Here is a 16,409-nt window from a genome sequence, read left to right as displayed (position 1 = left end):
TCCTCCGAGAGGAGCTCTGGGAGACGCGTTCATAGTGGACTGGGAGTTTCCGCTTCTGTACGCGTTCCCACCGGTCCCTGTCATTCCTCAAATGATCAGGAGGTTGAGAAGATTCCGGCGAACCATGATCCTAATTGCCCCGGATTGGGCCAGGAGACCGTGGTACCCGGACCTTCTAGACTTGTCCATCTGCCCTCCAATTCGACTTCCACTCAGAGAGAACCTACTCTCACAGAAGGGAGGTCAGGTTCTCCATCCAGACATCAAAACCCTCAACCTTCACGCTTGGCTTCTGAACGGCTGAGGTACAAGGATTGGGACCTCCCTGATGATGTTATGGAGGTGTTGCTTTCAGCAAGGAGGCCAGCAACAAAGTCTTTATACCGCTGCCGTTGGAACAGATTTTGCAGCTGGTATAGAGAACAGAATATCGACCCATTTTCATGTGGTACACCAATGGTTTTGTCCTTCCTACTATATTTGGCAAATTCTCGCAGCGCTATCCATCTTTAAGCGTACTGCGGAAGAACCATCCTATTTCAAATTACCCTTGGTAATACAGTTTCTAAAGGGGTTAACCAATGTTTATCCCCCAAGACCATTCCAAGTTCCCCTATGGGATTTAAACTTAGTACTAACTTTCCTGATGGGTACACCTTTCGAACCTCTCCATTCTTGTTCGTTAAGATTCCTTACCCTTAAAACTGTTTTTATTAATAGCACTTACATCTGCTAGAAGGGTGAGCGAATTACAAGCTCTTTCTTGTAAACCCCCTCATACAATCTTTCACAAAGACAAAGTTGTCCTGCAAGTGAAGCCTAATTTCCTCCCAAAGGTGGTTTCTGAATTCCATATCACTCAGAAGATTACCCTACCATCTTTCTATCCTCCTCCTCACCCGGGGAAAGAGGAAGAGAGGTTACACAGACTAGACCCTAGGAGGGCTTTAAGTTTTTACATTAGTAGACTAGCCAGGATAAAACAGGCAGACCAGCTGTTTGTAGGTTACACAGGTCACAAGCTGGGGTTACCAATAACTAAGCAGACCATTTCCAGATGGATCATTCTAGCCATTCTGGAATGTTATAAACTGGCAGGGAAAGAGCCCCCTCAAAACCTTAGGGCTCATTCGACCAGAGGTATTGCAGCTTCATCGGCCCTCAAAAGAGGCGTGCCGGTTAAAGACATATGTGCGGCCGCTACATGGTCGTCTGTCCATACCTTTACACGTTTTTACAATCTGGATTCCTCCTCCAGTCAAGAGACTAGGTTTGGAAGGGCTGTACTGCATTCTATTCATCAATAGAAGACAGCGTGAAGTCAGTACTCCCTCCTCCGAATATAGAATACTGCTATGGGAGCCTATCTAAGATGAGGAATACGTCGGAGGACACAATCCCTTCGAAGAACAAGTTACTTCTTACCTTGTAACGTTCTTTCGACGGGATGTTCCTCCGACGTATTCCTCATCGACCCTCCCATCCATCCCCGCAGTTCTACTTCCCTTGTTGTTGCAGCTTACGCTCCTTCAGGGTGATTAGTCTAGTCCAGACAGTAATACTGTGGGCTACAAAACGGAACTGAGCAACGGACGCTGCGCGCGGCCTTTATAGGCAGGATGACGTCGAACGTCGATACGGCGGCTGTCGAGGGACATCGTCTCGAAGGACGTCGACGCGCAGCGCCCTCTAGAGAAAAATTTTTCCGAGGCCAGCAGAGCTGGAAGGAGATATCTAAGATGAGGAATACGTCGGAGGAACATCCCGTCGAAAGAACGTTACAAGGTAAGAAGTAACTCGTTCTACTGTCAGGGAAAGAGCCACCCCAAAATCTTAGGGCTCATTCAACCAGGGGTATCGTAGCCTCTTCGGCTCTCCAAAGATGGGTACCAGTCCGAGACACATGTGCGGCTGCCACATGGTCGTCCGCACATACATTCACAAAATGTTACAACCTGGATTCCTCCACTAGTCAAGAGACCAGATTTGGCAAGGCCGTATTACATTCTGTCCATCCCTAAAGAGATACATAACATTCTTACTCCCACCTCCAATTACATGCCACTGCTATAGGAGTCTATCAAAGATAAGGAATACGTCGGAAGACACAATCCCTTCGAAGAACAAGTTACTTCTTACCTTGTAACGTTCTTTCGACGGGATGTTCCTCCGACGTATTCCTTATCGACCCTCCCATCCATCCCCGCAGTAATACTTCCCTTGTGGTTGCAGTTTACGCTCCTTCAAGGTCAATAACCAAATCAGGCATGACTTTTCTTATGCTACAAAACGGAACTGAGCAACGGACACATCGCGTGGCTATTTATGGGCACGGTGACGTCGGCGCCGATACGGTGGCCATCGAGGGACATCGACTCGGCGGACGTCGACGCGCAGCGCCCTATACAGAAAAAATTTCAGAAGCCAGCAAGCTGGAAACGTATTATCAAAGATAAGGAATACGTCGGAGGAACATCCAGTCGAAAGAACATTACAAGGTAAGAAGTAACTTGTTGTTTCGTCCTATTCCATCTAAACTCACTTAAAAAACTGACTTGCATAGTGTTGGGGAGCATTCTCATAAATGTGCTAATTCCCTTCACCTTAGAGACCCCCAGCAACTTTGCTGGATTTTAAGGACTTGATATTTTTACCTGGAGAGTGTGTGAGCCTTTTTTCCCCACCATCATGTATTTTGATGTTTTACTCTTGTTTTATTTGATTATGGTGTTTTAGATAACTCCATAGGCATCATCTTTTCATGTTACACAGCACCCTCAGTACAGTGATACAGGGAAGCCTTTTAGGTTGTTGCAAGGTTTAAATACCTTCTCTGGGATAAACTACTGTTTCCCAGAGAATGTATGGTTAAATTGACTTTACTAGTCTTTTTAAATTCCTAGACCCATCTTACATTAGAGTGCTGGAGGGGGTTACCTAGTATCCCCTATGTCTAGAAACTCATGTAGCAAACAAATGCTACCCTTTCCTATCAAAATGGCTGGTGACAGTGGTTTTACAACGAACTACCAGGATTTTTCCCGACCGCAAACACTGGTAGCTAAAAATCGCGGGAGCCATGTTTTTCAAGATGGCAACTGAGCCCCCTTTGTTTAAACAGGTCCTGGTCTTCTTTTTTCACCATTTCTTTTTGGAAAGGACCTTCCAGAATTTGTCTCTGCGCGACAAACCAGGTTTGACCCCTTTGTTTCTATGCCTTTGGCGGGCTTCAGGACTGCAGACTGCCTCTGGCGCCTGAGTGTCTGGGGTGGGCAGGAATTGAGGGAGGTGACCGATACGCCCTGTGCTTACTCTCCTAGGAGACCTAAATGCACTTTGGCGTGACTGGCTGGCTGACTGTCCGGCAAGGACAGCCACCCTGCTGGGTGAGTGGCAGCTAGGCTAGAATTAATGGGAGAACACTGCTTAAAAGGCGAGTCTCTTGGACTGAAAGACTACCACTGGAACAAAAGACCCGAAGACGAGCTGTAAGAGGACGGCTGCTGCAACTACTGGACAGTTGGTTTGCCTGGTGGAGCCCTGCTGGAGGTCCGAATCGCCAAGTTCACCGCGACAGAGAAGCCCTTCAAGGACAACTTCTTCCTTTGAGTTGGTAGGACCAATCAACTCGTAAGCCACCTGGATACCATTCTCGGAGCTGGTTAGGATTAACCAGGGAGAAGGACACCAGCTTGTGTGCTTGAAGAACAGCAACCAGAATCGAAGATTTGCCAATTTGACAGCTTTGTGATCAGTCCCCGTGCAGTGCAGGAGTCCCCCGACGTCCTCCCTCTTGTCCCCACGACTGAGGCTCAGGAACAGCGAGATCTGCAGGAACAGAAGTCTTCAGCTGCATCTTTTTCTTCAAAATAAGGTACTGTGAAAACCTGACAGAGAGAAATTATCTCTCACTGCAAAAAATTGTGGAACTTTGGCAACTTGCAGGCCTAGTCAGACCCGACATACAAACCTTTCTTCCGTGAACTACTTCTAAGTACTGTTGCACAGACTTTTCCGTTTTAAATACCAGAACCTTTTTTACTTCTACATTACACTAGCCCATTGATTTTGACCTATCTATTGCATTGAATCAACTCCATTGGTGAACTCAAACGATTTGCATTGTTTTTAAGTAACTTTAATATTCGTTTTATTAACTTATGCGTTTTTGCTCCTACTTCAAGGGAGCTCAACTGCTTATTAATCATTATCGTAGTATAATTCTTGTGTGATTCTGGTAGCCTCATTTAGTGAATGCTTTATAAATGATTGTGTAATAAATATAAGAAGTGTTTTACCAAGAAACCTTGCGTACAAGTGCTATCTGAATACTTTTCATTGTAGACCTTTGTGTAACAACCTTACACTTTCACATTCCCTCTTGAGATAAGCCTGGCTGCTCACCTCACTACCAAAAACTGCGTGGTAAAGACATATATCATAGGTTTGATTTTGCTTACACCTGTAGTCCTAGTTGTGTGTAGTGGTCCCAGAGGGTACTGCATGTAAACTTTGTCTAACACGTAGGACGTCAGTTCCTCCTGGTTACTCGAGCATTAACAGAAGAGCACAACTTCTAGCCCTCTTCCCTCACTAACACACCTCGCCCTCTTTCTTACATCGCCACTTGAGCACCTGGAGACTGTGCCAATGGTAACGGTATGCAGTATGAGACAATTTAACATAATGTGTGTTAATTTATTTGGGATATATTAATGTTCAATTTTTACTGTGGAAACAGATTGTGGATTTTGGATGCGTTTGAATTGGGAAGCTTTTTTGATAGTTTATTTTCTGTACATAGAAATCAAAGTGCTATGACTGAAATGGCTTTAGGACTAGGAATGCAATAGTTACTGTAGTGAGCAATGTAATATTTCTGCTGTAACATCTAGTATGTTTTCCTCCACAGGTACATTTCCTCCATACCAAAGGTTCTTGGAAATCTGTACTTCAGCCTGGGTACACAAATTCCCGAGAAACTTGCTTCTGCTCTTCCTACAGATTTCTTCAGTGATGACTCCATGACTCAGGAGAACACATCTCCCACACTTAATCAGCCACCAGTGACCACTGCACCAAGCAAGGCTTCTGCAAGCAAAGGAGATCAGCTTGAAGAACTCCGTACTAGATCAGCTAAGAAGAGGAGGTATTAAAATGTGTTTAGCTATTTTGGTGTCAAAGGCATACTTCAGCTAGTTCTTTATAATGGGCATTGACATAGTTCTTTCCTAATCTATAAATTGATTTTCAATATACCATCATCAGAAAATAAGTTTTATTTTTCTGAGCAAATGGGAGCTAATTGTTTGAATTGCCAACAGTTGATTTGCTGGCAACATGCTGCTGCATATTTTTTTAGTTGTTTATGCTATTTGCATTAAGAAAGAATGAGCACATACCTTTTGGTAATGTTCTTTCTGATGGATATTATTCCCACAGATACTTTCTGATCTATATCCCCCAGTACAGCTCCTCTTCTGAAACTTCTCTGCCGCTGGGAGGGGGTTGGCACATATGCGCACATATGCGCCCTGTGCCAAACAGAACAGCAGAGCCAGTATATATTAAGGTGCCCTGTGGCCTTAGTTCCACCCTTTTTCAATAACACTCGTGACACTGAGGGACAGCAGAACCAAACTGTACTAGCTATCTACCAGATGGGCAGCTAGGGAAGGCGATGAGAAACCAAGGCAATTGGTCTTCTAATGGATTATTTCCTCCTTCGGATTCCTTCTCTGTGATACACTCAGTGTCTCTTATCTGGAGGTGAGCAAGGACACCACGTAAAACAGATAACCCTGAAGGACCGCTCTACAAGCATTCTGTCTTCACTGAGACTACAAGTAGTAATGCTTTGCAAACGTGCAGAGAAGCCCATCTAGCTGCGCCTGGCAAATGTCCACAACAGTGACCACCCGTTGCAGAGCTGATGACGGCTGCCCACTGGTGGAATGGGACCGTAGACCTTGGGGCACTTCCTTACCAGCCAGATCGTAGCATTCCGAGATCCAGAAGATGATCCACCCTGATAGGGTTTGTTTGATCACAGGCCTACAGCACCTGATGCCACCTTCTCCAGGCCCAGTCTGGAGCGATCAGAATCCTTGAAGACCCGAACAAGAGAAGTCTCCGGAGAACCATGAAAGACTGTGATCGTCAGTAACGTATAATGCAGTTCGGAAGTCTTTTCGACTGTTTGATGTGTCCCCACATGTCCCTATCAAGGAAATTCCTTACAGCAGAACCACTTGCACTTCTTTGCACTTGAAGGAAAGATATGCACACTGGCAGAAAATCCCTCCCAAATTCGAGACTGAGCTCCCGCTCGTAGGAGGCAGAATTCTTTTTACTCCGGGCATCCGCAATAACGTTCTCTGCCATGACCAGATGAGCTGCTGTTGGAGAAACAATGTTGTCCAGCGCCCAGAACCAGTGTTGCATTGCTTCCCTGCACAGAGAATCCCACAATACCTGCTTGTTGAGGTTTTGCATGGTTGGTGTTCTCAATTGGATACAGCAGTCTTGTCCCGTACTGAAAGAAGCAAGGAAGGTGACTAGCGACCACCTGACCCCTCTCATTCCAGCCAATTCATGTGTTATGGGCATTCTAATGGATTCCATAGGTTGCTCACCGATGGGTCTTGTAGGTGACCTACCCAGCCGTTCAAGAATGCATCCATGGCAAGTGTCAGTTGGGGCCAGGGTTGTTGAAACCGAGCTCCCTTCCACAAGTCTCTCAGGGACCCCCACTGCCGGTCTAGGGATACTTTTGTGGATTTGTGGAGACCTGAAGAATGTCTTTCAAGTCCCTGAAACTGAGACCACCAAGAAGCCGCTGAATCTACATGGTGCACAGCCAGGCTTCTGACACACCAAGAATACAAGAGACCCAGCAGGTGCAGGAAGGCAAAGGTCGAAACCCTCTCTTGGGTTTGAATGAGACGGACCATCTTGGTGATGTTCGCCATTAGGACCTTGGGGTGGAGTAGGGGGGGGGGGATTCTGTCCAGGTGAGTGTCTAAGTCCACTCCGATGAAATGGAGGGACTGGGACAGCGAATCCCAAGACTTCTTGAAGCTGTGCACAAGGCTGCACATGTGAAACAAGTGTGCCGATGCCGGGTGTGGGAAGCGACCTTGGAGATCCACTTTTCCAGATGGTGAAAGATTAATGCCCTCTCATCCGAGACGAGCAGCTACCACTGCAGCAGCTTGGTGAAAACCCTGCGTGCCAAAGATAGACCTAATGTCAGGAACTAAAATTGATAGTGGCAATGTCCTACTGGAAATCTCAGGTGATACTTGTGCTTTCTGTGCATGAGCACGTGGAACAAGGTATCCGAGGTACAGGTTAAAGAGCAGCAGATCTCGAATGGGATGCAAGCTTCCTTTGGCCTCAGAAAATAGGTTGAGTACCAGCCCTTATCTCGCCCCAAGTGGGACACCAGACTATAACGCTGTTCACCAGAAGCTGATTAAACCTCCAACATGAGGGGGTCCAGAGGAAAGCACTGATTTTCCAGGGGGTGGTTTGGAGTGGGTTGAGCAATGTTTGAGACAATATCCCTGGTGAATGACCAGTGAGGCCCAGGTGTAGGATTTGGTAAGATTCCACTCCTAGCTGATGGGGAAATTCTACATCTCACAGTGGATAAATGATGGAAACCTGGTTCGTAGGGGTTTGCATTTGGGGCAGAGAAGGGCACAGCAGAGGCTGTGAAGCATCCTCTCGGCACATTTTAGCCCCAACCACTAGATGGATAGTGCTGCATCTGTCTGCCAACAGGAGCTGGCCCTGTACCCCTGAGGGCGTAGGAGTGAAGGGATGAAAAAAAAACCTACAACTGCCTTCAGTGGCTGCAGGTTGTTGCTGAACTGCTAGGCCCAGAGACTTGGCAGTCGCCTTAAAGGACTGAAATCTCTTTAGACTTTTGCCCCAATGACATGTCCAGGAATTTAGTCTGGCCATCTCGGGCGAACCGAGGTCCTCAAACCTAAGTACCCACTCAATCTATGGCTATTGTATGTGCAGTCTACCATATCCAGGCCTTACTGATGACACCTTTCTATCTTTGACAAGAGCTTCACATCTCCAGTAGGGAAGGTACCCGTTGGTCCCTGACTCTGCCCCTGATACTGCAGACCTAAGACCGAAGGAGATTTGGACAAGGCAAATTGTTAATGGCCCCCGGGCCCAGGTTTCTTGAGCCAAATATCTTCTTTACCCAGGCATAGCTAGCCTCTTGCTCTCCCTTTCCGGATGTAAGGAAGGGGAAAACCTGGTCTTCAGGCTCGCTGTGGTAGCATGGACCACCAGGCAGTCTGGAGTGAAGTGCAAAAACGAATCAGGAGCTGCTCTGTTTTTTATTGGCCAAATTCTGGTTCACATGCAGGACCGATGCCTGTTCAAACCATAATTCGAGATCAGGGGCATCATCTGCTGGGTGAAAGGGTAGGAGGGTCTCCCTCTGTGGAGCTGACCTTCATCAAGAATGTCTGTGAGCTCACACTACATCTTTGTTCTTGAAGGGCTGGCAGCCCTAAGGTTTCAACCTCCTTAACCATCAGGCGTTGAAATGAATCCTGAGGTTTCCTTGGAGCTGGTGTCGGGACAATATAAATCCAGGTGATGTGTCCAGGCCACTTGCCTCTTTGAAATCTGCTGCAAGATTTAGCAAAGCCACCCTCCCATAAAATTTCTCAGCGAAGTTCCCCACCTCACTGGCATAAAGTTTCAATCCCAAAGGAGAGCCTGGGGGCATCACCCTTTTTGTTGCATGTCTTCCATTCTAAACCCGCTCCTAGGAGGAATCTCAGCACCACAGCATCCGGTGGTAGCCGAAGCTGAAGACGGAGGGCAGAAGACGGAGTTGTGTGGAGTAGAACTAGGTCCTCACCCATTGGAGCTGTGGCAGAGCCTAAGGACGTAGTGGCACTGGATTTTACAGGGTCTCTGCCTGCTCATCCGAGTGTGATGGACTCCAGCCCCGAAGCCTACAGGGCGTTAGCATTGAGACGTTGAGCATCTTTAGCCAAAAGTCCTCCCATTCCTTTGCTGTGCAGGATTGGATGGGAAAGGATACTTGCGGTACCTGCTCCTCCGAGTAGTACCAGGAGCAGTGACTTCTCTTTGAGGAGAAAGCTGAGCAAAATTTTGATGAGCCGCTAGATGACTGAGATCTCTTGCTTTGCTTCTTTTTGTCCTTGCAGACTAGGGATTGTTCCAAATTCGGCACTTGTGACCTCACACGGGTCTGTTTGGTGCCCTTTTGCTTGTGGAAAGGTAGAGTTATGCTATCTGCTCTTGAAGCATCTTGCATGTTGTGAAACGATCAAGGTAATGACATCTAACGAGTTGGTGTGTGCACAATGCTTGCCTGGAGCGAGCAGAGTGTGCAGAAAAAAGGAATTAAGGTTACAGGGCGTGGCCCCTCAAAATATACTGGCCCTGACATGTCTTTCATGAGCCATGTTGAATGTGGGTGTAGACATTTTCCGCCTGGCAGTAGAAAGGTTTCTGAAGATCAGCTGCGCTGTGAAATAGCGTCATAGATAAGGAATCACTGGGTGGAAGGAATCCATTACTACACAAGTCATCTGCCATTTTCCTTTTGTATCCTAACCCCCCCCCCCTCCAAGTTAAAGTACATTGAACCATTAGATGCTCCTTTATGCACCTCCATCTTCCATTGTGAATTGGATAGTGTTAGGGTAATTTTCCAAAGTCTTTTGGAACGATCTACGTATAGTGTATATGCAGTGTTTTCCACCAAGTTAGTCCTGACTTACAAACTGATAGCTGTGACTGAGCAATCTTGTTTCAATTGGAAGGGCAGAGAGTGGTACTAAGTTAGCAAATTAGTAATTCACATCTTAGGTACGTCTACAACATATATGAACTGACATTCTTTATTAAAAGGATAGGCATTATGAAAAATCTATATTACAAGTACTAAAAAAATAGCCCCACGTGTTTTTAAAAGCAGTGTGAGGGCTATAAGACAGAGTTTAAATTCAGTAGTATCCACTTTTGCACACTAGTAAAATGAAATGCATAAGCTATTTTAGGAGACTTTAAAGGTGTAGTAAAAGCAAATCAGTCCCTCAAAAATAGATATTTTTTGGGGTGATTTTATTGTAAACATGGGTTTAGGCTTATCCGATTATTTCTGTGAAGAAGAAATTAGTTATGGCATATCTGCCCCAATCATAGAAAACTAACCTACTGATATGGTGGACTTCAATTTGCTGCCTTGCTTTATTTCCATCTGATTTTCCTGCGAAATCTTTTTTTAGCTGTGACAAAGTATCTTCTCTAGTTACTTTCTTGCAGTTCTTCCTAATTGGTGCAGAATTGTTTTTTGTTATGTTTCAAGATCATATAATTGTTTCTTTTGTAAGTGCATCATCTATGTAATTTACATTCTCGCCAAAAGATTCTTGATTTTTCCTAAATTAGCAAATTATAAAAAGGAATAGAATTTTGTCTTAGCTTGTACTCTTAAATCCCTCCCCCTTTCCTCCATTCGGTATGGGGCGTCCCTTCCAAGGGAGAGGAGACAGAACCTTTTTCACCAGAAAAAACCTTCTCCTTTAAATTTAGAGGCGTGCAGGGTTGTGGCCCAGGGAGCGTGCGCTGCCCTGACTCCACCGTCCGGCGCCACACCTCAGTCCCCTTTTCCGCGTCGACGGGAAGGGGCCAAATTCACCACCGCTCCTGGGATTGGCTTCGGCTATGTAATTCCACTCGCGGATACTTATTCTTCTTCTTTATTTTTGTCTTTTTTTCTTTTTGTCATTCAGGTACTCGTTCCTCAGGCATCGCGCTCCTCCCTGGCGCATGTCGACTTGCACAGGGTTCAGCAGGTGTCCAGCCTGCAACGGGCTATTCCAATGTCAGAACCCCTCTCCCTCTTCCTACGTTGCCTTGGCCCAGACCACGGTTGGCAAGCATGTTCAGCGTGTGGCTCGCTGTCCTTGAAAGTGCTGAAGAACAGACCAGCCAGGTGGAGGGAGCTCTTCCAGGAGTCGCCTCCAGAGGACCTCAATAACTTTGTGAAACATCGAGCCAGGCCCAAGGTAGGGCCGATATTCTCCATCGCACCCCGCAAGGGAGACTTTCCCAGGGACTCTCCGGCACTGGTCAGGTCCTTCTACCAGCGCTTGCACTGAGGCCTCTGCAGCTGCCGGCCTTTGGGCTGAGGGATCCTCGGATCCTCCTGGTGACAGTGTTGAGGCACCGGAAGGTTTTTACCGGGTCTTCACCCGAGGGGCTCTGCCTTTGTACCGGCACCATGGCTGAGGGGCTACACCCTAATACCAGAAATACATCAGAGGGGGTGCCTAAACGCAGCTCTACTGACCCCCGGGTCGAGGGTGTCGCACCTACCGGGCCTAGGCTCGAGGAGCAGGGTAGGCCTCGTGATCCACACACGAGAGTCCTGGAGGAGGCCGGGCCGAGCAGCACGTTGCAGGCAGCCTGACAAAATGGCCACCCCGCCACAAAGAGGCACCCGTCCGACGCCATTCCAGGAATTCCGCGAAGAACGAGCGTCAAGGTGGGACTGGCTTCAACCAGGTACACGGCCTACCCCTCTTGCGCACAGGGCCGCTGTCCTGTGCGTACGTATGGCCAGGGTATGCAGTGGCTTCAGCAGTCCCCCTGCTACCCCGTCAGCAACCCCTGCCACCGCTTGTCAGTGAGAAGGTTTTCTTCGAGAGGTTCCGCGGCCTCATGAAGTCACCTCGGATGGGCATTGTCCTCAAGGATGCCAACAGGGAAGTAATTCCCACCATGCTAGCGGCACCACAGAGGCCTCCATTGGGCCACAGGCCCCGGTGCAGCCGCCTCCTCAGGCTCCACAGCCAACTATGCAACCTCTGCCGCCTCCTCAGCCTCTGGCCGCGGTCCCTGTACCCCAACCTCTGGTGCCAACTACTAATACTCCACATCCGCAGGATACAGATGAGGAGGCGGATCCGGACACGCCATTCTCAGCCAGGCCCTTCCACGAATGTCTTGCTGGGCTGGCGGAGTACCAAGGCCTACCCCAACCCAAGGTCGAGCAGCTGGCAGAGGGGGTTCTGGATGAAGTACTCACATGACACCCCTGTGCCAAATCAGGGATTCCTATGCAGACCCATGAAGTCTCCCTGGCCAAGAAGGGCTGGCTCAAACACCACTCAGCCCAGCCGGTCAATCGACGTCTGGACGCCAAGTACAGGCAAGTGGAGGGGGATACACTCTTGCTCTCGGCCCATCCTCAGCCAAACTCCTCGGTGATCGCTGCGGCATCACTATACTCCAAACCTCAGTCGTCCTCAGCCTCTTCTACAATGCTGCTAAGCAAGGAGGAGAAGATCTTGGAGGCGTATGGCAAGAAACTCTATTCCAGAGCCTCTTCATCTGTCAGGCCAACGCCAATATCATGCTGGCAGCCGACCAACCAAAGATTATGGCGGGAAATTGCGGACTTCCTACTGGAACTCCCCACCCAGAGCCAATCACGCTTTAAGGTGGGGCAAGCTGAGGCCTAGCTGGTCGCGCATGACCTCATAGAACCCACAGCGGCCCATATTGACACCTCAGGCCGTGCCATCTGTATTGCCATGGACATGACAGCCTGGCGCCGAGCAACAGAATTCAACCTGGATGTCCAGGAACGCATACTAGATCTACCATTCGATTCGGAGGGGGGTTGGCGGGGGGGGGGAGGGGAAGACCTTTCACTCCTCTACGGACGAAGAGCTGGACAAAAAGAAAAACAGCTCACAAACAGCTAAGTCTTTATCCATCCTTAAAAAGACCATGCCCAAATCGTACACTCAATCTCAGCAACGCTCAGAAAGAGGTCATACATACAGAGGTTTCTGTGGCTTCCAGGAACGCAGATCCAGACAGCCAGACTGCTCGCCGTTTCAGAACCGGCGCAAGCGACAAAGGGGTGTGGGGGGAGGTTAGTAAGGGCTTATTCCAGTCCCCCCCCTCCTTCAGCGACAGCCTCCGAGGGGAAAAAAGGCATGACGCGCCCCGTTGGGTCCACGTGTCTGCAGTGGGGGGCAGGCTTGCACTCAATGCACAATTCTGGTGCCAGAATTTTGCAGACCCCTAGATCCTCCATAGTATCCACGGGGTACCGCCTTCCTATCCGAGCCTCTCCTCCCTCCCCTCCCACAGGTTGGGACAGCAACTCTTTTGGCGGAGATCCGGTCGGCCAGCTAGGATTTGGCTTTTACTCCAGGATTTTCGCCATTCAGAAGAACCACCAGGCGGGTCTGTGAGTTGTACTGGACCTTTCCACCCTCAACCTCTCCCTACCACTGCAACAATTAAAGATAGTTACAGCAGCTTTTATAGCTTAGACATTGGACAAGGGAGACTGGATGCGCTCGTTGGACTTAAAGGACGCGTACCTACACGTCCCAATTTGGCAGCCCCATCGTTCTTTACAAAGGTTCAGGATCATGGGCTACCACTTTCAATACAAAGTCCTTCCATTTGGCCTCAACTTGGCCCCCAGGGTCTTTACCAGACTCATGAACGGTGTGGCGGCCCTCCTCAGAGCGCAGGGCCTACACATCTATCCATACCTCGACCACTGGCTCGTCAGGCTACAACTCCGGAGGCATTTAGCCCTTATGCACACACTGCACGATCTGGGCTTCTCGCTCAACCTCAAGAGTCGCAGCTGCAGCCTGTGCAGACACTGACATTCCTGGGACTCATTTGGGACACGTGCTCCGTGAGGGTCTTCCTGTCGGAGGATAAAATCTCGGCCACAATAGGGCCACCGTCCACTTCCTCAGCAGAGGAGTGGCTTTGGCACAGTGGTACCAACATCTCCTGGGTCTACTGGCGGCGGTCCTACTAGCCGTGCTGCTCACCAGACTAAGTATGAGAAGGATTCAGCTGCACTTCGCTGCCTCATGGAATCGGGAGTGGGGCTCACAATCTGAGATCAACGTTCCTCCATCCCTCCACACGGACCTAACTTGGTGGTCCATGGACTGCAACCTACGGACAGGCAAAGCCTTTCGCCTGCCCTCTCTGCAGGCCACCATTACTACAGACGACTCGGACCAGCATGAAAGCCTACGCCTTTCCGCCCACTCCTCTTATCCACAGGGTAATTTGCAAGATCAAGGAGTCTCACCGATTCCTCATCATTCTGATTGCTCCATTCTGGCTGGCCAGGCCATGGTTTTCGGAGCTCAGCCTCTTGGAGGTGCCCCCTATACACCTTTCGACGGGCCCAGCACATCTTGTGGTGCAGCAGGGGGGGGGTGACAGAATCATGAAACTCCCTTACAGCGTGGTACCTGAGCAGGTAACGCTTCGGCACCTTAGCCTCTCACAGGCCAATCTGGAGATCATACAGGGTGCCAGGAGCAAAGCCACCAGGGACCAGTACAAAAGCAAATGGACCAAATTCTGCCACTGGGTAGACTTCAAGGGAATGGACCCCCTGGCCTGCAATTTGGACGACGTGCTCTCCTTTTCGGCACACCTCGCTCATTCGGGCGTACAGGTGGATACCTGCCCCACATACCTTGCAACCATTGGGGCTTTCCGGAACTCGGAGGAAGGCATTTTCTCCTCCAACCCTATCGTCAAACATCTGACGGGTCTCGCTAGGCTCTAGCCGCCCGTCAAGACACCGCACCCTGTGTGGGACCTTAACATAGTCTTGGGCGCCCTGACGCACAAACCATTCGAGCCAATGGCGTTCGTAGACATCAGGCTGGTCACCATCAAGTGGGCCTTACTAGTCGGCCTTACCTCGGTTCAGAGTCCGAGATCCAGGCGCTGGTCGCCTCTGAACCATATACCAACTTTCACAAGGACAAGGTAGTCATGCGGACGCACCCAGCATTTCTGGCCGAGGATATAGTCCTTCCTATGTTGTTTCCCGATCCCAAGGACGAAGCACAGAGTGCGCTGCACTGCCTGGATGTCAGGAGTACCCTAAAATTCTACTTAGACAGGATGCACTGTTTGTCACTTTCAGAGGCTCGAGGCCAGGCTATCAGGCCTCTTAGGCTTCCATATCCCGCTGGATGGTCTCTGCCATCAAAGAAGCGTGCAAGGGCCAGCACAAGCCGCTCCCGGCCAACATGCATGCCCATACAGTCAGGGCCAAGGCAACGGCCATCGCATTCCAGCGCCATGTCCCTTGGCAAGTCATAAGCAGGGCAGCCACTTTGGCCTTGTTAGGGAGAATTCTCATTCGATGGCTAATTTCCCTTGCCTATAGAGTCCCCCAGCAGATTTGCTGGATTTGAAGGGTTTGTTTCTTTTCTCCCGCTAAGAGTGAGACTTTTTTTTTTTTTTTTTCCCACTCTTAGGCGTTTTTTGCTATGTTTTTTCTAGGCTATTTTTGTGTTTAATGCCTGTGGGATTTTCTCAACCCCATAGGAACCATTTTTATTCACATGTGTTACATAGCACCCTCTGTGCAGTGACACAGGGGTGTGGTAGCGACCCCCAAACATAGACTCCATACCCTGGGACTGACTACTGTCTCCCAGGGCATGTAAAGTCCCCATTGACTTTACTAGTCAATTTTTGTGAACTAAACCAGTACAACCCATCTTACTATGGAGGTACTGGTAAGGGTTAATAGTTTTTCCCTTATGTTCATTTTCAAGAGGGTACCGTACAGTCCCTCTCTCAAGTTTCTGGCTGGTGGCAGTGGTTACTAACGTAAATATTCAACCGTGAATATTTCCCTATGGGATTTTCCCATTGTCCGAGGCTACCACTTTTTCTGACAGCCTCTATCATACCGCTGGTTTATTTTAATATTAACTTTACTCCGGTAGGTTTTATTTGCCAGAACTTTAATGTAACTTCTTTCTCGTGTCTTTCTCTAGACTCCTAACCCAGGTCCGGGATCCTTTGTTAGTCCTTTTGGCGGGCTGCTGCCAAGAAGCCCTCCTTTCGGCGCCACCGAGTCTGGGGTGTGTCCATTGTGTGGGAGGGAGAGAAGGACCCCTGGACAGGTTTGCCTCAGCAACCCATGTCGCACTCTATCCTGATAGGCTGGAGGGTCTCCCGCCAAGATGACCACTCCACTGTGAGTGAAAGCTAGGCTGTATCAATGGGGCTCTTTTTGCATAAAAGCAGGGTCCTGAGGATTAGAAGAGCAAGACGTCGCCACTGGAACTAAGAAGCCGAAGAGGAGCGAAGCCAAAGACATCTGCAGCGACTGAACCAATGGTGAAGCCCTGCTGCAGCGTCTCAACACTTTTCTCCACACAACGAGAGAAGATCTTAATCTGCAAGAGCCTTCTTCCCTTGAGCTGGTGGGGCCAACCAGTTTGCCAATCGCCTTCCTGGACCTGCCTTCGTCGAATCGCCAGTACCCTGTACTCGGAGGGCGGATAGCCAGGCACCAGTCCACCCGG

The 16,409-nt window shown here is 49.0% G+C and overlaps 1 protein-coding gene across 4 annotated transcripts in view; it reads left to right on the top strand.

Moving 5' to 3' along the window:
- The window catches only part of TICRR (TOPBP1 interacting checkpoint and replication regulator), a 1,117,313-nt gene that overhangs the window by 539,426 nt on the left and 561,478 nt on the right, over window positions 1-16,409 (top strand). For all 4 annotated transcript variants that reach the window (XM_069624305.1, XM_069624303.1, XM_069624304.1 and 1 more), the window contains exon 12: window positions 4,913-5,149. In XM_069624305.1, coding sequence (XP_069480406.1) covers window positions 4,913-5,149 — 237 coding nt within the window. The remainder of the gene's footprint in view (window positions 1-4,912; window positions 5,150-16,409) is intronic.

The sequence above is a fragment of the Ambystoma mexicanum genome, chromosome 11 (assembly GCF_040938575.1).
Source record: "Ambystoma mexicanum isolate Mex_15411 chromosome 11, UKY_AmexF1_1, whole genome shotgun sequence".
NCBI lineage: Eukaryota > Metazoa > Chordata > Amphibia > Caudata > Ambystomatidae > Ambystoma > Ambystoma mexicanum.
Note: the sequence above shows the minus strand (reverse complement) of the source record. Positions and strands in the feature narration are given on the sequence as shown.